The sequence below is a fragment of the Ascaphus truei genome, chromosome 21 (assembly GCF_040206685.1).
Source record: "Ascaphus truei isolate aAscTru1 chromosome 21, aAscTru1.hap1, whole genome shotgun sequence".
Classification (NCBI taxonomy): Eukaryota; Metazoa; Chordata; class Amphibia; order Anura; family Ascaphidae; genus Ascaphus; species Ascaphus truei.
In genome coordinates, this window is record NC_134503.1 from 11,872,840 (window position 1) to 11,896,604 (window position 23,765).

At 42.5% G+C, this 23,765-nt stretch overlaps 1 protein-coding gene across 10 annotated transcripts in view; it reads left to right on the top strand.

Moving 5' to 3' along the window:
• DAB2IP (DAB2 interacting protein) overlaps positions 1-23,542 on the top strand; it is a 613,541-nt gene extending 589,999 nt beyond the window's left edge. For 9 of the 10 annotated variants that reach the window (XM_075578970.1, XM_075578968.1, XM_075578972.1 and 6 more), the window contains 4 exons: positions 7,139-7,291; positions 14,116-14,318; positions 18,927-19,014; positions 23,132-23,542. In XM_075578970.1, coding sequence (XP_075435085.1) covers positions 7,139-7,291; positions 14,116-14,318; positions 18,927-19,014; positions 23,132-23,299 — 612 coding nt within the window. In that variant the 3' untranslated portion in view covers positions 23,300-23,542. The remainder of the gene's footprint in view (positions 1-7,138; positions 7,292-14,115; positions 14,319-18,926; positions 19,015-23,131) is intronic. The other variant, XM_075578971.1, reaches the window with a different exon arrangement.
• The last annotated feature ends 223 nt before the right edge of the window (positions 23,543-23,765 follow it).

Consider the following 23,765-nt stretch of genomic DNA (forward strand, 5'->3'; position numbering starts at 1 on the left):
AAATGGCACCATTGTATTCCGAATGTAACATGCCAGCGGTATGGGCCACACCAGCATATAATGTTCACGTGCGTTACAATATCCTAATGTCATGAAGCCGGGCCTCTGCAACGTTTTGCTAGTACAACACGTATTATGAACATCATTTACAGACCACGTGTATTTCGTTCCGACTGCTACATTACACGTATACCAAAATATGTCTTAATAATTAAGGAATAACATTCCAGCGAGAGCCAGATAATCGTCCAGGATGGTAGTGAAGCTTGCCCTCATGGGCCATTATCTTTCAGATAATGGACTACAGCGGAGAGTTTTATTTCTATTATAGCTTGTCAGAAGAGAAATGGTAAACATGCAAGTTATGGAAGGTGCGGGAGAGAGGCCCGTCAGAATCGGAAGAGAAGACGGCGGTACTTAGCGGTTCAAGGTCACTCAAGCAGTAAAGTGCAATGGGAAAATGACTGTGTGTGTGTGTGTGTGTGTACACACATTTAGCAGACATTATTGCACTTGTTAATGCAATATGTTGCATTAGCGCTTGCATGTTCGTTAATGTGGTAATTTGTCAGTTAACATGGCTAATAATGCAGACATGCGTGTGTGTGTGTGTGTGTGTGTGTGTGTGTGTGTGTGTGTGTGTGTGTGTGTGTGTGTGTGTGTGTGTATATTTTAGTTGGCTTTATTTTTCTGTTGACATACCGTACTTCACTGTAAAAATTCTCCACCTGTTTCTGTGAGTCCCTAAAAGCATTGTGCTTGGAATAGGCAGTAGAGTTTGTTGTTGAGCTGTTACCGCTAAAAATTGCAGAGAAGGTGTTTCATGGACGAGTGCTTTTACTTAGAGCTTCGGTTATCACTGGTTGAGACTGGCACTATTAAAGCAGCAGTGTGACCGACCCAAGTCTTTGCCCGCACTGCATTCCTCTTACTTTGTTTCATACTTGCCTTGTAATTGCATTTCTATGTAGAAGCATTAATGGTAAATTTTCCGTAATGGTGCCGGCGACCACAAAGTGCAACGATCAGTCGGTAAATCTTCATATAAAGGAGAAGCCGGATTCTCTTCTGTCCGAGTCACACACTGGGATTCACCAAGCGCCGGTGCGGGGAAACATACCCTGATCTGGCGTTGAATCAGGGCCGGCGTGATCACGGTGCTGTTGGAGCCCGTGCACTGAGCCCCATGGTTACAGAGGCCTCTGATTGCCGGGGTGAGGGGGGGGGGAGCGCGGGGCCTCTGTAACTCTCTTACATTCTCCGGCGTCATCTCCTCCTGCAGAGTCCAGTCATCATGGCTTCGGGATGTCAAATGGCGGCGTGTCGCCATGACAATGGGGCACATGGCACCACTTCGTCATGGCAACGCAGCGCAATTTGACATGGTGGGGCCACTATGACGGGATGCTGAAGAGATGCCGCCGGAGAAGGTAAGAGCGGAGGCCCCGCACATGTTCCTGCCACGGGCTCCGCAAACATCACAGCCGACCGTGAATTGGCCGTTAATGCTGTAGATTATTTTTTTTATAATGGACAAATAGTTACTATACCCACTACTGCTTAACCCTTTGAGTGCACATCATAGGGGCTCTGATGTACAGGGCACATATGGGGAGATGGCGTTCACCGATCCATGTGTGATCCTAACGGAGGTGAAACATCCTGTGGGATCTGCCCGCCACCACCTGATCGCTACACCGAGCGATCGAGTGGCTGAAGACCGTCAAAGGATGAAGCCATCGTTCCCTATCATTGTCATTAAATGAAAGCATGTAAGGCAAAGTAAAAGTGCTTACCCTCTGTGGGTTATGCCAGTGCCTCAGAGGGCATCGTTATAATGTGTATTATACAGCATGAGCAGAAGGATAAAATGCAGCATTTGTTTTTGACCACATCCATTGTACCACTGTCGATTCTCAAGGAGGCCACGTGAGTAATCGGCGTGATTGTTCTTGGTGCCAGCGCCAAGATAATTTATTTACCATTGTTTTTTATATATATATATATATATATATATATATATATATATATATATATATATATATATATATATATAATCTAAATGTTTGCATCTCAGTGGCCCTTTATTTGATTGTCAGGTATTTCATGCAGTGACCAAATGACTTTAAACTAATGTTGGCAATGCCCAGTGGTACGTCACAGATGTGACAATATGCATTAAAAATAATCTAGTAATTAGGTGGATACGGATACAGCTCCGTCTCTCCTGGATTACCATCAAATGCACTGTAAATACAGGTTACAAAGTTGCCCAAAGAGCCAAGTACTCTGCCGCTATAAATGTAGGACTTGGAGTCCAGGTAACACACTGCTGCAAACAACTTACACTTTCATTTTACAGTTCTTAGTCCTTACTTTGGGTTGTAAAGCGATGCACCCCACTTCAGAGACTTAACCACAAGCCTTCTCTTCACAAAATAATGTACATAACACAAGCGTATTATTAGTTGAAACAAAGTAGTTCATTTTTTTATGTATGTATGTCTTTATTTATATAGCGCCATTAATGTACCTAGCGCTTCACAGCAGTAATACACGTGACAATCATATAAATAACAAATAACAAATAACAGATCATGGGAATAAGTGCTTCAGACATAAAAGTAACATTGTGGAAGAGGAGTCCCTGCTCCGAAGAGCTTACAATCTAATTGGTAGGGAGAACGTACAGACACAGTAGGAGGGCATTTTTTATTTTATTTGAGTGGCTTGTTGTCATTTCTCACACATTCGGTTGTGACAACATTTTAGCCAAACCAATACATTTGCAAATGTAACCTCCTGCACTGTAATAACAACAGCTTAAATAAACCCTTATTCTCCTACCATTTATCTTAAAAGTAATAGGTAGTTTTAAAATCCTTGTCACACAATATTTAAACGGAATGATCCCACTTCAACCTACTGAGGCTGATTGGGAAGTCCACTGCGGGTCTCAGAATGGCTCTGGAAGGTAGGATTTGCCTTAACATTGTGATGTTGTGAACCTCTCCTTTCCACTTTGCAAACACAATCCTGCCAGGATTAATAGGATAGTAGCAGGCTAATATGTTTGGTGCATGCTGCACTTCATCAAGGTTTTCTATCAAAGGCTATCAATCATAATGTAGGCCTTTTGTTTACAGATATTGATTTATGAGTAATAACTCTGCAAGTGTTGACATTAGCAAATGTACCATGTACCAGCATGTGTACTGTAGTAATCAATACTAATTTTGAAGACAGGGTTTTGCAAAGCATCTGGCCACCTGTTAATGAATGAATGGGGTTTAAAGGCAATTCTACCAAGCTAAATGGAAAAAGCGATTTCCCTTGCCTAGCCTTTTATTACAGCATTATCTCCTGGTAACAAGTTCTGCATGCATATCTTTTCTTATCCGTGTGTATTCTTCATATGTTTCAATCATAAATGTACCATTGTGTGTAGCTTTGTACAAAGTGCTACAATGTATCCTCTTGGCTTCTATAAGTGCAGTTCAGAGAAACCTTTTAGAGACCTTGACTTCACCTAAGAGCTTAAACCCCATGGATTTATCAACTGACCTTTTAGATGAGGTTTTGAGTAGCCGTTTTAGGTCATCGCACCGTAATGACTGTTTAGCATAAATAGCATGAATGATCCAGGAGTTAACACTTTGCAGGTACAATGTACACACTGATGTTGTCCAACATTACTTCATTATGGATGTAATGACAAGGCTCAAAAATCAAGCACGTGGAAGATACAAGAGAATGCATTGAGACAATGAAAAGAATAGCGTCGGCGCGTATAATGGGAAAGAGTAAAATAAATGGGACCTCCTTTTCTTGGGATATGTTTAACATTAGTAGCTGGAATTGGAGATTAACTGTGCAACTCCAGCAATGCTTCTGAACCCACAACATACTGGTCTTGGTGTTATGAAAACTGGTTGAAGATCACAATAAATTATATCATATTCTGGTTGCACATAAATCTATATCCATCTTGAAAATGGTATTTTTCCTACATTCTGCCAATTTAGTGTGGATTAAATGAAAATATGTTTTTGGATCTAGATTATTACTATGTACAACCCCAAGAATAAATGGACACGCATGTAAATGGTTCATTCAGCAGTAGTAACATGATTGTTCTATCCTCTTTGCTACACACTTAATGTACAGTAAGACGACTCCTACATGTGTGAGGGGGGCATATGTTGATTATATAATGGAAATATCTCGACTCCCTGTCCTCATGCACCCCCCAAACAGTTCAGCACAGGTGGCGCAATCAGTGGCTCAGTTGAAGAGCTTGCTTCAGCACAGGTGGCTCAGTCAAAGACTGGTAGTGTCAAAGCTATGTGCTGAAGCTGGGACATCCTGAAATCCTGCGCTGTTGGGGGGGAAAGGGGTGTCTTCAGGACTGACGTTGAGAACCCCTGCAGTAGATAGATAAGTTGATAGGAAATAATATCCAGGTAGCTACAGTATATAATTCCCAGTGCAGACAATCATACCGAAGTTAATGTACGTTCTGTTTTTCATTGTAGTGAAAATAAATTCATATACTGTTGGTTAACAAGTCTTTGAACGCCTGGATACAAATAAGTAAATATTGATACTGTATCACGACTTGCCGTTGAGTCAGTTTCTGTGTATCAGTTCATTATTCCCTATATTCCAACCAAGAGCTTATTAGTGACGTCTTGAAATGCCCCATTTTTTTGCCCACTCTACCAGAATTTCAACACGTACATATGGTTATGTTGTGGGCCCTGCAGTCGGCTGAAGCAGAGTTAAGGAAACACCGTGTAAGGAGGGATTAAGGGAGGGTGTTTTACTCCATGTGTACCCTTTACAGAATTCTCTACCGGTGGTTTACTGTAGCTCAGGGAGAAATATTTTCAGAAGTGCAGACTATTGCCGTGTCTAAGGGTCATTCAATGTCATGTAGCCCATGCATTACACACTGCACAGGAAAACGTTCTCTTTATCTGTAATGAATTTGTAGTAGCATTAATAATACTTCAAATATTGATATAAAAATCAATTCTGCCTCTTTCCCCGACAGCACGTGATCAGAATTGTTTAACAGCAGCATGCATAAGAATCCGAAAAGTATTAAATGTGCTATTCAAATGAGCGATGCTAGGGAATGGGAGAGCCAGTGCCTTTACAGAGAGAAAATAAGGAAAAACAGAAATTAGGAGAACAAAAATGGCATGCGGCATGCAAGATAGAAGAACACAATATATTTCTTATATATAGTGCTATAGTGTATCCAACACTGAACATGCCAATTTGAATGCACAATTGGTTCTTGCCCCAAAGAACTAACAATCTAATTTTTGGTGCTCAATGTTTTATGAGGTCAAGTAACTTGTCCGACAGCCCTGGGATCTAAAACGCGTGATTCTAACTTCTCCCACTTAAAACAGCAATTTATGTTTGGGGTTACTCACTCGATGAAATTCAGCAAACTGTAGTAAAACACTGAAGTGCGCGCTACATGTCCGTTAAAGCCATTTGAACTTTTGGGAATGACTTTCCACAGAATGTTCTTCGCTGCTCCGCACTTCAGCTCTTAACCACGACTGCCAATTCCTTCTAACTTGGATCAAACCAGTCGGTGACTAGGGCAGGGGTGGCCAACTCTTTCATCAAGGGCCACTAATGGGTCAGGTTTTAAGGATATCCCTGCTTCAGCACAGGTGGCTCAGTCAATGACAGAGCCACTGACTGAGCCCACAGTGCTGAAGCAGGGATATCCTTAAACCTTGACCTGTTGATGGTCATTGATGAGAGTTGGCCACTCCTGGATTATGGGGTATCTGTTCAGTTGACTGACTAGTGGTGTGGGTACCACACAATACCAACATGGGACACTGGGGAGGGGGCTGGGGGTTTTGCTTAGTTTTCTCACAGAAAGAGCTTTGGGGGAATTAGAATAATTGACCTCAGAGGTAACTGTATAAATCAAGTCAACTGCATACATGGCATTTCGTCCATGAATGATTCAATATTGATAGAAATATATTGATGATCAGAGCCAGTTAATTCAAGTGGTACTTATATTAAAGTGGTCCATAATGAGGAAAGATTTAAAACCCGTAATCTAAAATCTACCTGTTTATTTTTAAAGCATTGCCAATCTGGTGATTATACGGCCTTCTTGCCATACTCGTGAAGTGCTCTAGATTTTGCATCTTTTTACAGTATATTCCCACTCCATCCAAACAAAACATTGGGATTTGTGGATTGGCTTCTAGCGTGCAACCCCACAATAATCTCAGAAGATTATTTTACAGCACGTACTATTATAAGATCACAGAAAACATCCCTTAAATGCACTGGAAGTTAAAGAAGGCAGATCAGCTGCTTCAAATATTTTATATTATTTTCCCCATTTGGGCTGTGCTTGTATTTCACTTTGCACTAAAGATATTCCAAATATATGAATATTTTAAGCACATTCTGTACAGTGTCTTTCTTACGTCCTTTCCTGCTGCATAAAACCCTTTCTGCAGTTACAGTACTTGCAAATTATGCATTTTTTTAAATTCAAGGATAAATTTCCCCAGAGAGCTCATTTAGGAGAATGAAAGATTATCATTCAGTTACCGCATCCATTTTTGTTGTTGTTATTTTTGTTATACAACCATCTATGCATATTTTATTAATATTCATCCCTTTTTAACCTATACCATATTAACTGAGTGCACGGAAATATTCTCTCAATTCTACTGGTCCAAGTTCTTAATTAGGTTCTACTCTGTTTTTGGGTTTCAATCCTGCACCCATATTTACCAATGGATTTCTCTGTAGATTATAGACAGCAACTACATGGCCACTGTTACTTGGCCACTGTTACTTGGCCACTGTTACTTACTGTAGGTGCAGAGTGGATAGTTCTACTGAAGCTTGGCAAAGTACGCCCATTGAGGCTGTATCTCCAACCTGCCAATATGAGTTCTAGAAGCTCCCACTGGATTCATCTACTGTTTCGGATTTCTGTTTTAAATACAAGACAACCCTTTCCATGGAAGGGAACATCTGTAGACATGGCAATTAATCTCATATCCATTTTTTTTTTTTTGTTACCAGTTTTTTTTTTCATTCTTTTCTTTTGTTATGGTTGTATGTTTCGTTTTAGGCCCCCTCACCTGTGAACCCCAATGTCCTGGACCGCACAGCTGCTTGGCTTTTGAATATGAACATGCACTTGTTAGAAGATGAATGCATTGACCCAGAGTCCAAGAACAGGGATAAACTCAGGATTAAGGAAGAGCTCAGCCAAGCAGAAAAGGTAAACGTGAATGGGATGGAACAAGCATTCTATAGGGAGACCGTTCTTGAGCCCTTGCAGGGTTTGATTTCATCACTACCCCAATGGGTATTTCCTCCATGAATAATACACATCAGAATCCATAACATGAATAGCATGTACGGTATATACAATATATCCTTACCCTCCTTCCCACACCCCTCTATTTTTATGGGTTAGTATTATGAAGGGCGTTAAAGTTATTTCAAAGAAGAAATGGGGAATTTTGTTTCACAGTCCTTGCACGGAAAACATCGCTCTAAAAAGCATCTGTTTGTTTGAGGTAAGAGTTATAAAAATATGAACCTTTAAAGCTGCAGTCAAAACAATATCCTACGTTTCATTAAAAAAAAAACAAAAAAAAAACGAAATTACTTGTAGCATATTTTTTTTTAAACAACTGAATGACATTTTTATGTATTATGTTCCAAGCATTTTTGTTTCCATAGGAACCATTTACAAAGTTACATCCCCCTCCTCGTCTGAAACAGACTGGCACACCCCTTTTTGAGCCAAGGCCTCTCTCTAGCAGTTGATACCATTGTATCTAGTGACTACCTGGTCACGTGATCTTCCCCACAGAACTTTGCATCTTTTGTCCTCTTCTGCTGCACCGACAGCCATTTAGTGAACCCCTGAACCGAATCTTCGCTGATCGATCACAGGAGAACGGATCCATCAGCAACTTAGCTAATTACTGATCATTGTGTGGATTGTATTGATGCACTAATTAAAAAAGGGCAACAATTTAAAAAAAAAAGGCCGCTTGGACTGCTGCTTTAAAGGAGCTATTCAGTTGCCCTAACACTGATCAACAATCTACTTTTTGTTGTAGACTTTTCACCCCCTTTAAATAAATTTACATAGAAGTGATCTGTTTTCATAAGAACCTCTCCCTGTCTTTTATTATAGCAAAAAGAATATCCCAAACACATTTTTTTAGAGTGACCTCTAACACATTCTTTCCCTTTGTTTGAATTGTGCTTCATGCATTTAGACTGTGGTATTACTTTTTTTTTTCTCATACAGTTGTGTTTCAACTTGTTATAATTGACAGATAAAAAAATAAAAATAAAAGAGTCAGCTACCTTATCCATTATTTATGATCGTGGAAACGAATGCAGCACCAGAGGCTCCTCTCCTAACGTTGTGATAACCGCGAGATGGGATCACAACGCACGGAGGGGCATGGGTTGTGAATGTTGCATGCCTTGGGTAAAAAGCCTACTGCTGGTTAAGCTGCTCTTATCATGAGACACAAAAGGGTAACTCCTTCCGAAAAGATTTCCAGCCGGGCAAATCTCAGCACAAGCACCTCATTAAAAAAAAATTTGAATACATTCGAGGAGGTCTCATAGTACCGCCATCCTCTGGCGACATGGCACTGCTGGATTGGCGTGCTACACGGAGGGCACGGAGAGATAACTGGGGCAGACTGTATGCCTGCAGCAAATACACAGTGAGCTGTGTTGTCAGTGTTATTCAATGACTAAGCTGCTCTGTGGGAAAACATTTGAAGCCCCCCCCCCCACTAAGTAAACTGTAAATACATCAAATAGAGGAAAAAAGTAATTGCCAGTGAATACAGTAGAGGCAACGTTTATTCTAACATTTGCTGTAAACTAGCCGGGTTACATTCTGGGTATGTGCTGGGTATGTTCTGGGCTAGTTTGAGGCACGTTTAAGGTATTTCTGCATTGACTAACGGCCCATAGGATTAACACAGCAGGGATCCCTGGCAGTCCCATTCAGTTTGAATGGGACTGCCAGGGACCCCCGCTGTTAATCTGATAGGCCATTAATCAATGCAGAAATGCTGGGGCTAGTTTAAGGAAAGTTTAAGGCATGTATTCAGAATGTACCTCGGTGTTTCCTGGTTTTTTTGGGGAATTGCCACTGGTTTTTGTTCGAATAAGAGTTGCCTCTACTCTATATCCCCTTTTCTTTTCCTACTCCACATACCTGTAGAAACATCCTGTGGACAATAACTGACTGGCAGCTTTCAGGCCGCAGAACTTCAGATCTATCATCTGCTCGAGCTGCTAATCTGGGAGGACAGTCGTTATTTAGTTTTTCTCTCCAAGCATTCTCCAATAATGCCCCTTTGCAGTTCGAACAAGTGGGTTTAAATGGAACCTGACTATTATTGGCGGGCCACTCATTGCAAGTGTATTTCAGGCCGATGATCTAAGTTACCTCTGATTTGTTATTAATTTGGTTTACTTCTGTAATTTAATGAAAAAACTTATTACTGTGATTCCTACTCCATTTTTACTGTAACGGCTCTATATCTTTCCCTAAAACTCCAAGGTACACACGTTTTTCATTTTCAGTGTTTGCAATTTAAGGGGGTCAAGAATTAGCCACGTGAAAGGCATCTCTCAAGCTAAAATCCCCTGTCAAATCAACATCTATTCTGCATAACACTGGTGATAAAAATTTGGGGGTGTTTTTTTTTTTGCAGTTTATTACTGAATCACACCGTGAGCTGATCCTTTTTGGACAAAAAGGGCCTGATTGTCCGTGTCTGCACTTATAATAATAAAGCCCCTTCGAGGACAGTAATTGCAGAAATAGGGCTATAGTGCTATATGTGCAAAGCTTTGTCTTGTGGTTTGTAGTGGATACAATACGGAGGAAATACGTGAAAATCTTTATTTTGCTTCATTTATAATGAATCATTGCAATAAAAATTGCACATAAGTATCTCACTTTCAAGGTTACATACAGGTCTCATGCATAGCTAATGTTGTCTATATTTATTAAGAGGTACTATTCCATAACCCCCTGACCAGTCCCAGAAGACACCTTGGGGCTTATGCCACTGAATGAGACACAGGGGATGTTTCAGCATTGGAGGGAGTCTTCTGAAATATCACTGCTTAGTAAATATGGCCTTTTGTCCCTAAATATTGTTTGAATATTGTTGATAAATAAGGTTTTAAGTTGCTTATGCGCCCCATGTCCCTAATCATGCGGGATCAATACATATATACTGTATATATACACATACAGTACTCAAATAAAAAAAAATTATATAAAAATACTGTATATCTGTATATAGTAATATACCGAAAATATACCTATTGAATTAGGATTCCATAGTGACCACTGGAATTGGTACCTTCTATAATTGTCTCCTAAATTGACATTCATTGAAATAAATAGAAATAAAGCTTGCTTTCTACTGAGGCCCAGCTGCAGAAAGCTCCGTTAAGTCACTTAATGTGATGTTAACACTAACAGTGTTTCTTCAAAGGAAAATAACATAACGATAAGCCTGGTTTCTCTCTTAAAGAGCCCAGATCAATTATAACGGGCATCAGTGAGAAGTGGATATGCCATAAGCATGTGTCCATTAAGGCTGACGTAGGGACTTAACATTGCGTTTGTTAGGACACACCTAAACGTTGTTACATCCAAACCCCGGGGCTTTTGCAGAGTCTGGATGAGTATAACACCACAGTTGGCATTATGTAACTAATAGCGTTATTTCCCTCTCCTCCTCAGTTAAAGACCTATTTCAGGGTCTGGATCAGAATATCACCAAGACATACTTAATGTCACATTATTGGAAGATAACGCAACGTTAGGCTGCCATATCATGCTCTATAAACCTACAAGTGTGCTAATAAGACGTATGGATGTTTTTGCGTATAATTCGCTTTGAGGATACACCTTAATATCAGAGAACAGAATGTCCATTTTGAGACTTGATGCCACGGAGCGTTGTGGATCTGGGCCATAAAGCAGCATTTACATTTTTATTTATTTTAAAAAAATTAAAAAATCAGTTTGGAGCAGAGGGTCTCTGGAGCTGAACTGCGTTGATTTCAGCGCCGGGAACCCCTGCTTCCCGAGATACTTACCTCTGTAAGGGATTCCGGTATCTCTGCAGTTTAAAGCACCAGGTCACGAGGGCCAATAGGAAGAAACGAAAGATGATGTCATGGCTTCCTATTGGCCTGTGGGGCATTTAAGCCACCATTTCGATATCCCCAACTAGCCCAGCTGGAGCCGCTACCAGCACCCTCTACGGAGGTAAGTATTTTGGGAAGCATGGGGTCACCGGAGATGAAATCAACGCGGTTCAGCTCCGGAGACCCTCTGCTTCAATCCTACAAAAAAACACGTCGCTTGGACTGCTGCTTTTAAAGAGCAAAATGTAATCATAGAGACTTCCTTTGAAAGCTTGTTCCTCTGAGGAGCATTACTTGTTTTCATTATCTTACAGTACGTTCACTTCCAGGTGGGAGCAATCAGGATTCTGACTGCACACTTCTCACCAGCTAAAGCTCATTCCGAGAGAATGACGACTTCAAATTATTATTTGGGATTTGCCAAAATAGTAGCTGCTCATATCCGCTTTGAAACACCCCTCTGTGAAAAGGAGTTTTCTGTTGTTTGTTGCTGTGGTTAAGAGGGCAATGGAGACAGACTACACAATACATCAATATATGGTATAATAATAAAGGCTTGCATTTGGTAGCCACTTTCAGCTTTAATTTCTCTAAGGAGATGCTGGTAAGGCAGGTGGGGGTGTGTGTGTGTGTGTGTGTGTGTGTGTGTGTATATATATATACACACACACACACACACACAAACACAAACTTTCACTCATCATTAGTGTGTTTAGCCAAACCCCATTCCCAGGCAAGAAGTATTTCTAAATATAACTGAATTACAGTAGTGTTCAAATGTATATTGATTGCAAGTGTCTTGGAAGAATATGCTTTCTCTCTACACATCTTTTTCTCACATGGTTTACAAAGTAAGCAATATACAAGGTATTAAACAATTACCACATTAGGGAGAAACAAAGTTTCCAGTAAAAAACAAAAAACAAACAAACACAACTTGAGGTTTTAACTATTAGAATAATGTCCATTTCAACATATGTTATGTTACTGGATTTGAATACAGGGCTTTTTTGTGTAAAACACTAGTCTGGACTCTAGTCCTGTTCTAAAAAGCAATGTGTGTGTAAAAATGTGAGTGCTAAAAAGATGTACAAACCTGCGTAATACTGTATGTACGATGTATGTACAGGATACAGGATTTATAAACATGTCGCTTGGATACAAATAAAACAGAATGAGGTTTCTATGTATGAACCCAAAATGTATGAAGCGCAACACAGATTTTTCACTATGTTGGTTAACAAAAAGTATTATTTTCACAGCATGGCTAATATAAATAATATAACGCTAATAATTAGTATTTACCAACACTAGTTCCAATTAAAAAATAAAGATAATCCTGCACCAACACTAACAGACTTTTTAGCGTTGACGCAAAGTTAAACTTGGCGGGTGATTTTGACGCACTTTCTACTTTTCTTTGGTTCACAGAAATATTGTGTTTTTAGTACTTTTTCTGTTTCGCGCAATCCATCTCTGTGTGTCCAGAAGATGGGAAAACACATTTTTCACGCTGATGAAGCAGATTGAGAAACATCAGGATAGTACGTATAGTAGGCGCGCACACAAGCGCAATTTAACATTGGATTTCTGTGCGACAATTTTACGTCAATTAAAACAGTTTGCGAGGTTTAGTACACAGGCCCCAGTGTGGTTTTGACTTTTTGCGACTTGCTAGAAAAGTACCTGGATAATCAATATGCCTGTCTTCTGAAAACATGTGTTTCAATATTTTTCTAATGAGCGTTAGTCGTATAAGCAAAATAATTTAGAACGTACACAGTGTAGATGCGTTAGGCTGCGGACATGCTAGGAGCGCGCACCCGGCGGTGCGCGTGACGCCGCGCCTGCCGCAGAGACGACTTGTGGGATCTGGAGGAGACGCGACCAAGATCAGCATTAATTCTAATTTGGGGGCGTGCCCGTGACATCACGTGAGCGGTTCGCCCTCATTGGCTGAACCACACACGTGACCCGGCCATTGCACGGCTTAGTAAAAAAAAAATTGTCTCTAGCATCGCTCTTCCCGACGCGCACGTGTGCACTGTCGATGTTTGCATAGGCTTTAATGGGTGTGATCGCGCCGTGCGCGCACGCTCCTGGCATGTCCTTTTTAGTAGCCTTTTTCATCAGTTTGATGCTAAACACAAGTCTGGAGGAAATTGGGTTGTCATTGTTATTAGTGAGTTATTTATTGCTGTATGCTGTACTTCTCATATATTGGTTGTCTGTATATACAGTAGGGAACATTATTGGTAGACTTGCTTTAAATAAAAAATATGACGGTAGATTTGCCATAAGAGTTGGCCAATAATACCTGTTTGGAGATAATACCATTCGTTCTTAACAGAGTAGCAGGCCAAAGACAAACAGAGCATCATTGTGGTATTAGAAATGATAAAGTAAGACAATAAAGTCCAAGTATCCTGCGGTTGATTGGGCATGGTCAATGATTGCAGTGAGGTGACAGCAACAGACCAAATTAATTAAACCGCTCACGCTAGTGCCGGTCACTTGACTGGAGTGTTCTTTGGCTTTCTAGCAGCTATTTTTATTTTCCTGGAAAGGATGGGATATCCGAGGTCAAGATGTCCTGAATGGGAGAACTCCTGGAGATCCCTGGTGTTGGTAGGGTGGAACAATAAATAAGAGGGTAAAATGTACATAAGGAATTATTAACGTACACCTACAACCTTAGTTGCTGGATGTAGTCACCAAATGCATTGTGCTGACGTTGCATTGTAGACCTCCATGGGTAACCCCGTTAGGAGAGGCGCCCTGCAGTGTATTGCTGGGCAATGCATTGACCTCTGGCTGCACAAGGGTTCAGTACTCAGGTTAATCAAGATGGTAACAGTCTGATTTTGTCAAATGTTTTGCCTACAGTACCAACAGGAGATCATGGTGCTCCAGGACAAGCTGCGGCTCTCAAACAAGAAACTAGAAGACTATGAAAACCGCTGCAAAAACCAGGATGAGCAAACCCAAAAGATACTACTGGAATACCAAGCCAGGCTGGAGGAAAGCGAGGAGCGGCTGCGGAGACAGCAGGAGGACAAGGAGATGCAAATGAAAGGCATTATAAGCAGGTACAGCGATAACAGGAGCAGTGTTGCTTAATGTTGGCAAATGGTCATTTTAACTGGAACGCTCAATAAATTGAACAAAAGGTTGTTTATTTTGTTTGTTTTTTTAAGCAGCAATACTACTTTCCCACTTTTTTTCTTACTATTTGTATAAGCGTGTGGCAATGTCTAATTCTACATTCTTACCCAAGCTGGCAATCGTTTGGTGCTCCTGTTATAATTCTGTCAAAATCCTGACTGTGTGCCTAGCATATTGGCTGCCTTTCAGTTTCAGTCAATCCTTCAGTCAGTGTAACTCAGCGACTACAATGTATTCTGATATTACTAAGGTAACATTGACTTGTTACAGTTTACAGCTCAAACTGCTGGGAACATTGGCAACAAATTGTCACAAACAGGAAAACGTTGCAAAGATCTTGCACTGCTTGGGAGGTGGCTAAAACCTGCTATAGAAATAAAAAGAGACCTATATTAAAACTCATTAAAAATTGCATGGAGTTGAATTAAAAAATTTTTTTTTTTTTTAAAACAGTCACTATTATCTAATACTACAGAACTGATTTATTTATATTTATATATATATATAAAATAAGATTTCACTGTTTTGCTACTTTAACCAAAGTATCTCAGCTGCGGGTAACAGCTCTAGACATATAACTGGTACAGAAAACGGCACCAGATTGATATATTTATACACGGACAAGTATCACGTTACAAAGAGAGCGCTTTCATCTATTTCATCATTTTTAAATTGGTTATATGTTGTTAAAAAATAATAATAGGTAACAAAAGTGACCAGAACAAAATAAATCAGCTTCTCACTTTCCCATTTTAGGAAGTCGCACAGCGTTGCCTCTCGGGGTCACGGGGTCACATTCCAACCCGGTGTGAAAACGATAGAATGACTAAAACGTGATCCATTTCTATTTCTTTTTTTGTACAGTATTGTGGGTTTACCTCGAATATCACCTGTTTATCTCTTGAGTTTTTATCATTTTTACGGTTTGAAATAATCCCAGAAAATGATAGGAAGTATGGAGCATAATTAGGTAAAAATATACTTTGTAACATGCTTAACATATAAAAATAAGAAGGAAAAGACAAGTTGGAAAGTAGTATTGCTGCTTTAAAGCAGAATGGCTCACATCTCCTTTAGCCACATCTTTATAATCTCCTAATCCAATATTTCTATTATTACAGATATCATGATAAAGTCAGAGAGAGACGCCCGAAAATACTAACCAAACAGAACACCACTATATTTACCCATTGGCTTGCAGTGTCATACAACACATGATATGAACATACTTGAAAACGAGAGGTAACTCTCAATGTATTACTTCCTGGTAAAACATTTGATAAATAAATAAAATAAACCTAAATGTATTTATTTATTAAATGTGTTACCAGGAAGTAATACATTGAGTTACCTCTCTTTTTCAAGTATGTCCTGGGCATAGAGTTATGATGACAAATATATGGTTACAAATACATAGTTACATAAGTGAATACATTATATATTTATACTAGCTGAGAGACCCGGCGTTGCCCGGGATGTAAATGCGTAATAGGTAGTATTATTTATAAATCGTGAACAATAGGTGACTGTTTGTTGTAAAGGTTGGATAATAATATTGAAAAGAAAGATGGAAGAAAATGTAATACGATGTTGTATAAAAATGGTTTATTGTAAATAAACAGGCGGTGGGAAGGTGGTGGGAGGCGGTGGGAGGGGGGGGGAGGCGGTGGAAGGGGGGGGGGGAGGCGGTGGAAGGGGGGGGGAGGCGGTGGGAAGGGGGGGGAGGCGGTGGGAAGGGGCGGTGGGAAGGGGGGGGGGAGGCGGTGGGAAGGGGGGGGGTGGGAGGCGGTGGGAAGGGGGGGTGGGAGGGCGGTGGGAAGAGGGGGGTGGGAGGCGGTGGGAAAGGGGGGGTGGGAGGGGTGGGAAGGGGGGGGGGAGGCGGTGGGAAGGGGGGGGGGGAGGCGGTGGGAAGGGGGGCTGGGAGGCGGTGGGAAGGGGGGGGGGAGGCGGTGGGAAGGGGGGGAAGGGGAGGCGGTGGGAAGGGGGGGCGGTGGGAAGGGGGGGGAGGCGGTGGGAAGGTGGAGGGAAGGGGGGGGGGGAGGCGGTGGGAAGGGGAGGCGGGGAGGGGAGGCGTGGGACAGGGGGGGAGGCAGTGGGAAGGGGGGGGAGGCGGTGGGAAGGGGGGGGAGGCGGGGGGAAGGGGGGGAGGCGGTGGGAAAGGGGGTGGAGGAGGGTGGTGAAGGGGGGGGGGTAGAGGGGAAGGTGAAAGGGGGGGGGAGGGAGGTGGAAGGGGGGGGGTGGAGGGGGGGTGAGGGCGGTGGAGAGGGGGGGGGTGGGGTGGAGGGGAGGTGAGGGGGGGGTGGTGAGGGAGGTGAAGGGGGGGGTGGAGTGGAGGGAGGGTGAAGGGGAGGTTGAGGGGGGGGGGGGGGTGGAGGGGAGGTGGATGGAGGTTGAAGGGGGGGAGTGGAAGGGAGGTGAAGGGGGGGGGGTGGGAAGGGAGGGTGAAGGGGGGGGTGAGGTTTGGGAAGGGGTGGGTGGGGGGGGGTGGGGGGGTGGAGGGGAGGTGGATGGGATGGGGGTGTGGAGGGGGAGGTAAGGGGGGGAGGTAAGATGGGGGAGGGTGAAGGGGTGGTGGGAAGGGAGAAGTGGATCTGAGGCGGGAGGCAGTGTGTTGTGGCCGCTCTCCCGCTGTGTCCCGGGCGCTCGCTCGCTCCCCCGCTGACTGTAGCGGCGCCGGGGGGGGGGGGTATCGGGGAGACACTGACACTGGAGGGGAGGGGGGGTGGAGGGGAGGTGAAGGCCGCTCACTCACCCATCCGGCAGGTCCCACGTGGATCTGAGGCGGGAGGCAGCGTGTTGTGGCCGGCTCCCCCGCTGTGTCCCGGGCGCCGCCATCTTGGGTACTCGGCGCCGCGAGGCAGCCTGCCTGGCCACTGGCTGTTCCCCCGCCGGGGAGGGGTGAGTTGTAGCGCCGGGGAGGGGGGGGCATGTATATGTGTGGGGGGGGGGGGAGAGGTGGGAGATATAGAGGGGGGTCTCGCACGGCCGCTGACACTGGGTGGGGGGGGGGGGCGCTGAAGGGGTAATAATAGTGTGTGTGTCCCGCTGACTGTAGCGGCGCCGGGGGAGGGGGGGTCGGGGTGAAAGCGCGGGAGACACGGGGAGAGGAGGAGGTGCGCGCGGGTGCTGCTAACACTGTGAGCCCCGCTAATGTATGTAACAGTGTGTGTGTGTGTGTGTGTGTGAGTGTGTGTGTGTGTGTCACTGTGTGTGTGTCTGTCACTGTGTGTGTGTGAGTGTGTGTGTGTGACTGTGTGTGTGTCTGTCACTGTGTGTGTGTGTCCTGTGTGTGTGTGTGTGTGTGTGTGTGTGTGTGTGTGTGTGTGTGTGTGTCTGTCACTGTGTGTGTGTGTGTGTGTGTCGCCCCCTGTGTGTGTGTGTGTGTGTGTGTGTGTGTCCCTGTGTGTGTGTCCCTGTGTTCCCTGTGTTCCCTGTGTGTGTGTGTCCCTGTGTGTGTGTGTGTGTCCCTGTGTGTCCTTTGGCCCGTCACTCCGCCTCAGGCCAATGAGAGGTGTGCGGGGGCGGGCGGGCCAAGGGACCAATGAGATTTCCCCTAGGGACACCGGACATCCAGGCAGGCAAACATACAGTGCTTTCACTAATATAGTATAAGATACAAGAATGCCCTTAGGGTAAGTTCCCCATCTTGTTCTTCACCGTTTCACCACCGCTCCCTTTTAGATGGAAATGAAAACAGCATGGTTATTAATTATCTATGGAACACAGCTTTTAAAGCATCTGAAATTTCCAGCAGCCCAAATTGTTAATAAATGGATCTCTCTCTTCTCACTCCCTCTCCCCTCCCCCTCCCCCCTCCCCTCTCAATTCCTATGAGAATAACATTTTATTGCCAGTGAGATTATTTTCTTGATCTGAAAGCTGCTTATAGGAGAGCAATCCATCATATTTTACCAACTGCCAGTTTTATTTCAGACTGCACGCCATTTTGTCAGTCTGTACGGGCATTGATTGAACACATATTATAGAAGATTATACAGTTGATGGCGCGTTTTCTTCCCTTTTAGCAACACATCGCACAGAGATGTAAACTTCCCAGGAAACAAATCTATGGCAATTTGGGGGTTCTGGACAGAAATTTTTTTTGCATTTTAACAGTATTGATTTGTATCATTAAGACTTCATTGGTTATCTCCTGGCCCAGTTTGACCAGTTGTCCTAAAAATGTTAGCCTAGCAGAATTGATTACATTCTGTAGGTGTTATTTTATATATCATGTAAAGTAGAAAAATAAAGTAGTAGCTCACACTGCAATCATAAACCAGACAATAATTATTGACACAGACTTTATAATAGTGTTTTGTTGTTGTCGCAATCTTTGCCCTTTTACTGCCAGAGGGTCTGGCATCGCATTGCTTTGGCAGCAGAAGGGTTAAGCATTAGGAGGTGCCACACATCATTGATTGTCTCCATCCAAAGACAATAGGATATGCAGGAGGACGCAGCAGAGACCTAAAATATTGGTTAATATTGATATCATGAAATCCGTAACCGGGCCTGCTTCCAAATTGCAGATTGATGTCTGTTGAAGAAGAACTGAAGAAGGACCATGCTGAAATGCAGGCCGCCGTGGACTCCAAACAGAAAATCATTGATGCACAGGTTTGGAGCATATTTTGCATTACAATGCCCTAATGACGTAGCTGGTACGGCATGGGTCCTGGCCCAGTGGCTCTTCATGACGTACAACGTTTTCTAGCGGGTGAGTGATCAGGCTGATTGGTCCAATGGCACTGCCAGCCCTCATCGAAACCCTTCACTTCAGTTTCCCATATCTGTGCGCCAGTTGCCGTCATGTGGCCCAGTAGTGCCAGATTGCCACCGGCCCCCGGCACTGTAAAGATTATTGCCACGGCCAATTATTTGTTTATGTAGTACTTTTGTAAATCCACATGGAAGACTAATCATTAAGTCTTCATCTTTAACACTTTGCCATGGGTCCAAAAATGCACATTTAAGGTAAAATCTCATCATCCGATTTCTTAAAAACCCCAATCCCACTTGGCAATATGCCTGTTTCTAAAAGAACAAAAATCTCAAAATCTACCCAGGATCCTAAGTTAAAGAAGGTCAGATTGTCAACACAAGCTAAACAAAAAAATGGTGTCCCTTATGGTGACATATATAGGAAGCCTTGCACACTAAAATGTACCTCAACACCTAATGCAAAAGAGTTACGGTGAAATCCAATCCATTGCTTCATAAATATGTATAATGGATTGTTAGTAATTAGGGATTTAATAGGCCCTTCCTGCAATTCATTGACTCAATTCTGTCATCTCTCCGTTCTGTTACAGTACCTGACATTGAGTTGCTCATGACTCATACACTTAATGTGGTTGTTCAATTTTATCTATGTGGTCCTTAACCTTATTTCTCAGTACTGACAGAAATGGGCTGGTTCCATAAAAATGGGGGGGGGGGGGGAGGGGGGGAAGCCATAAATAGTTGAAAGATCCTTGCTAGACAGGGTCGTGTCAATGTTGTTGTTGGTTTTTTTTTTCTTCTAAATCCTTTGAGGGTTTGACGAAATCAGAGAACCTATTACTTTCTCCTGTCCCTGGTGGTTTCCTCGTCTTTGTCTGACAGCCAAACGCTTTCCCGTATTATACTCTACACGCCGTGTGAGATTTAACAAGAGAAGCCAGTCGACAAGAAATATCTTCAGCAATAAAAATATATATTGGTGATTTAAAGATGAAAACATTCATGCAGATTTTTTTTCCATGTCCAACATTATAATGAATAATTTTCAGGTCGTACAAAGCGCTATTCCATTTTGTCATCGCCAATGGTGAAATAATACATACATGAGCATGAATAGACTGCAAGCTTTCTGTTGCAAGGAAATCATTTTTCTTTGGGATTATATTTATGCCTAGTGGTCATAACCCAGATTTGTATCATAATGTTACTTCTGTTTTAAATAGCTGAATTATATAGTTTTTCTGTTGGTCTTTTTCATTTGAGTTTGATTGTTATGCTGGCCATGACAATGGCTTGCAAAGCATTACATCGATACAACTGTTGTGCAAAATGCCATCTCCATGCAGAACACATTCTCCATCCCTTTGTGTGTACAATTCCTTTGTCGTCATTTTCCTGTGTGTTGTTAGGCAGAATATGCACGATTTGATACTCAATTTTGCACACATTTGTTCCTGGCAGTGACTTTTTTCATGCTCCGTGCAGAGACTCGCACGCCAGAGAGATTGGGTTCCAGTTCTTACATTTTCGTGGGCGGGAAATAAAACGACTGCCCCCATTCCTTCATAGAAAATAACAAAAATGCCATTCTTCTAATGTGGTATCCAAAGAGAAAATGGAAACAAAATAAAAACACAGCACGGGATAAATAAGTACTCTGGTTATCTGCTATATTTTTCAGAAACCTTTATTTTTTTCCCCCAACAAGGGTTAATGGTTAAAAAATGTCAGTAATTCTGGGCTTTAGCTCAGATGTTCAGTAGAGTTTATACAATGTAGCTTCTGACAGAGCTCAGGACTGGCTTTAAATGCTGCAAATTAAAGCAACAATCTGCTTAATAATTTATATGTTCTAGTACTTCAGATGTACTGCTTTGTTCCCCACCTTCTCAAGCAGCTAATACATATGGGGAACATTAGTGGGTTTCCATCATTTGTTAGCTCACCAGCATGATTTTATCAACTGCCATTTTTATTTTCCCAAATGGCTTAATAAATATGCCCCTAAATCCCTTTGCTGCTAAAGAGGACTGCAAAGCATGGTCTTCCAACGCGTGGGTATCCCCTGTGGCAGGAGTGGGCAACTCTAGTCCTCCAGAGCCACCAACAGGTCAGGTTTTAAGCATATCCCTGCTTCAGCACAGATGGCGCAATCAGTGGCACCGTCATTTTGACTGAACTACCTGTGCTGCAGCAGGGATATCCTTAAAACCTGACCTGTTGGTGGCTCTCGAGGACTGCAGTTGGCCATCACTGGCTTAGAGGAATGCAGTGATACATCAGCTGAACCTGTAGCCTCCTGGTAGTAAGACTAATATACTCCTGCTCCGGGAGATGGCAAATTAAAGGAGGTTGACGGAAAAACGGAGCCAGAGCGGCTGCTTTAACATGGCTATTGAAAATACCTAGACATTATTCTCCACGGCCACTTACAGATAGCATATCACGAGTGCACACAGCCCTTATCTTTGTTTGAACAGCTTGTGTGGTGAGAATGTATCCCAAGTCCCTAATAAGTATGAAATTATAAAAATAAATAAAAAACCTTATCGTTGTTTCTTGTCCAAAATTAATTATAATTCATAATCGTAGTCGCCGTTCACCTCCCGATTTCCCAGGCAAGACCTAGCAACGTGCCCTACAACAATTTAATGGATCTAGTTTAGATTTTAATATGCCGCTTTGTAATTCTTAGACCGTTCTCACTGTACATTTCTGTAATTATGCGAACAATATGTTCCTATTAGGAAATGACATTTGTTTGAGTTATCTCTTCCCTGCTGCTAGATAAAGCGAATGTGGATTCCTAATACTGTATCGGGAAAGTTTTTTGGGGGTTGTCTGTGCGGCAATTTCCGAAACACTTTCCGTCATCGCTGGTATTGTTGGTTTTCCTCCTGGAGATGCAAGGAAACTGTCTATAGTCTCATTAAATTGATTCTCAATGCAAATCTTTTATTATTATTACAATGTATTTAAAAGGGGACAAAACAGTCTGCATCACAGTAAGATGAGTGACAACTGAATGATCCCAAAATATTACACGGTAACACATACTCACACCGTAAGTTAAAAAGGATACATCTTAAAGATGCAATCCCAGGCTGAATTTGTATATATTTACTGTATAGAGTTGAAGCAGGGGGTTTCCGGTGCTGAACCCCGTTAATTTCAGCACCGGGGACCCCAGGCTTCTGGAAAGACTTACCTGCGGATTAGGTGCAGGTAGCTGCTCTCCTCCGCTACCAGGGCTCACACTGTGTCCTCTGTTCAGAGATCTTGGACCCTGGGAGCCAATGGGAAGCCGTGAGGGCTTCCTATTGGCCCATGTGACGCGGGAGCTTCAAACCTGAAATCCCTGCTTAATGAGCCAGAGCAGCTACCGGCACCTACCTCAGAGGTAAGTATCTCCGAAAGCAGGAGGTCCCCAGAGCTGAAATAAATGGGGTTCAGCAATGGGGACCCCTGCTTCAATTCTATATATTTTTTTTTTAAAATGCACCTGCTTGGATTGCTACTTTAACAAGTATTTGAGATCAAAGAAATAAGCTATCCAATGTGCCATATTATATTCTGTTACTTCCACACCAAATCTCAACGTTAGCACAGCGGCTTATGTGTAATCTCACCAATCTAATATAAAATATAACGGAGTAAGAAATGAAGGAGCAACTGTTGTTGCCCACCAAACAACGTATGAAATAAAGAGTTTAAGTGCAAGACTGGTGCCCAATAGCAGTACCAGTATACACGCCAATATAAAGTATCAATACGCAAAAGTAAAGGGGTAGTATGTGGGTATAACACACACAAATTGGCTTCAACGCCTGTGTGCTACACCTTTGTAGTAGAGATTCGAAAATACCGACTGGTTGTCAATCAGTTTACTTCCTCAAGCCTTGGCCTGCTCACCCCCGACTCCTTTATAGAAACATCACAATGGCTCATACTAAGAGTTTGCATCATTTGGTGAATGTAACCCCTTGACATCCCATTTTGTGTCTTGTTTTAGGAGAAGCGCATCGCCTCACTGGATGCAGCCAACGCCCGATTAATGAGTGCCCTAACTCAGCTGAAAGAGAGGTACAGCATGCAGACACGTAATGGGATCTCACCCACAAACCCAACTAAATTGCAGATCACAGAAAACGGAGAGTTCAGAAACAGCAGTAATTGTTAACGTACGGAAACGGCCGAAACGAACCCGTCAGTAACGAACTCAGCTGCAAGCAGCACTTCAAAGGATGGTTCTGCTCCCTCAAGATACCTGCTCACTACAGGAAGCAGAGCATTTGACTGATGCATTGTGGGAGACAGTACCACTAGAAGCGAAAGCCAGTGCTTTTGGGAAATGAAAAAAAAACAAACAAAAACAGATGTTGTACAAAATATGTGCCATATAAGAATACATATTTGTATATGATTTTTGGTTATTGCTGGTGATTCTTTCAGTGTTTAATGTTTAAATACCTATTCATATTTTTTCCTTCTCAAATTGACCAAGAACCTTTGCCAAATTCTAACCAAAAGATCAAGGGTATAAAGTAAACTCTAAATAAGATGGCATTAAAATCTAACAAAGTAAGCAAAGTATTCATGCTTATTTTTTTTTTTTACACCTTGAGGAGTTTTAACACTCAATTTTA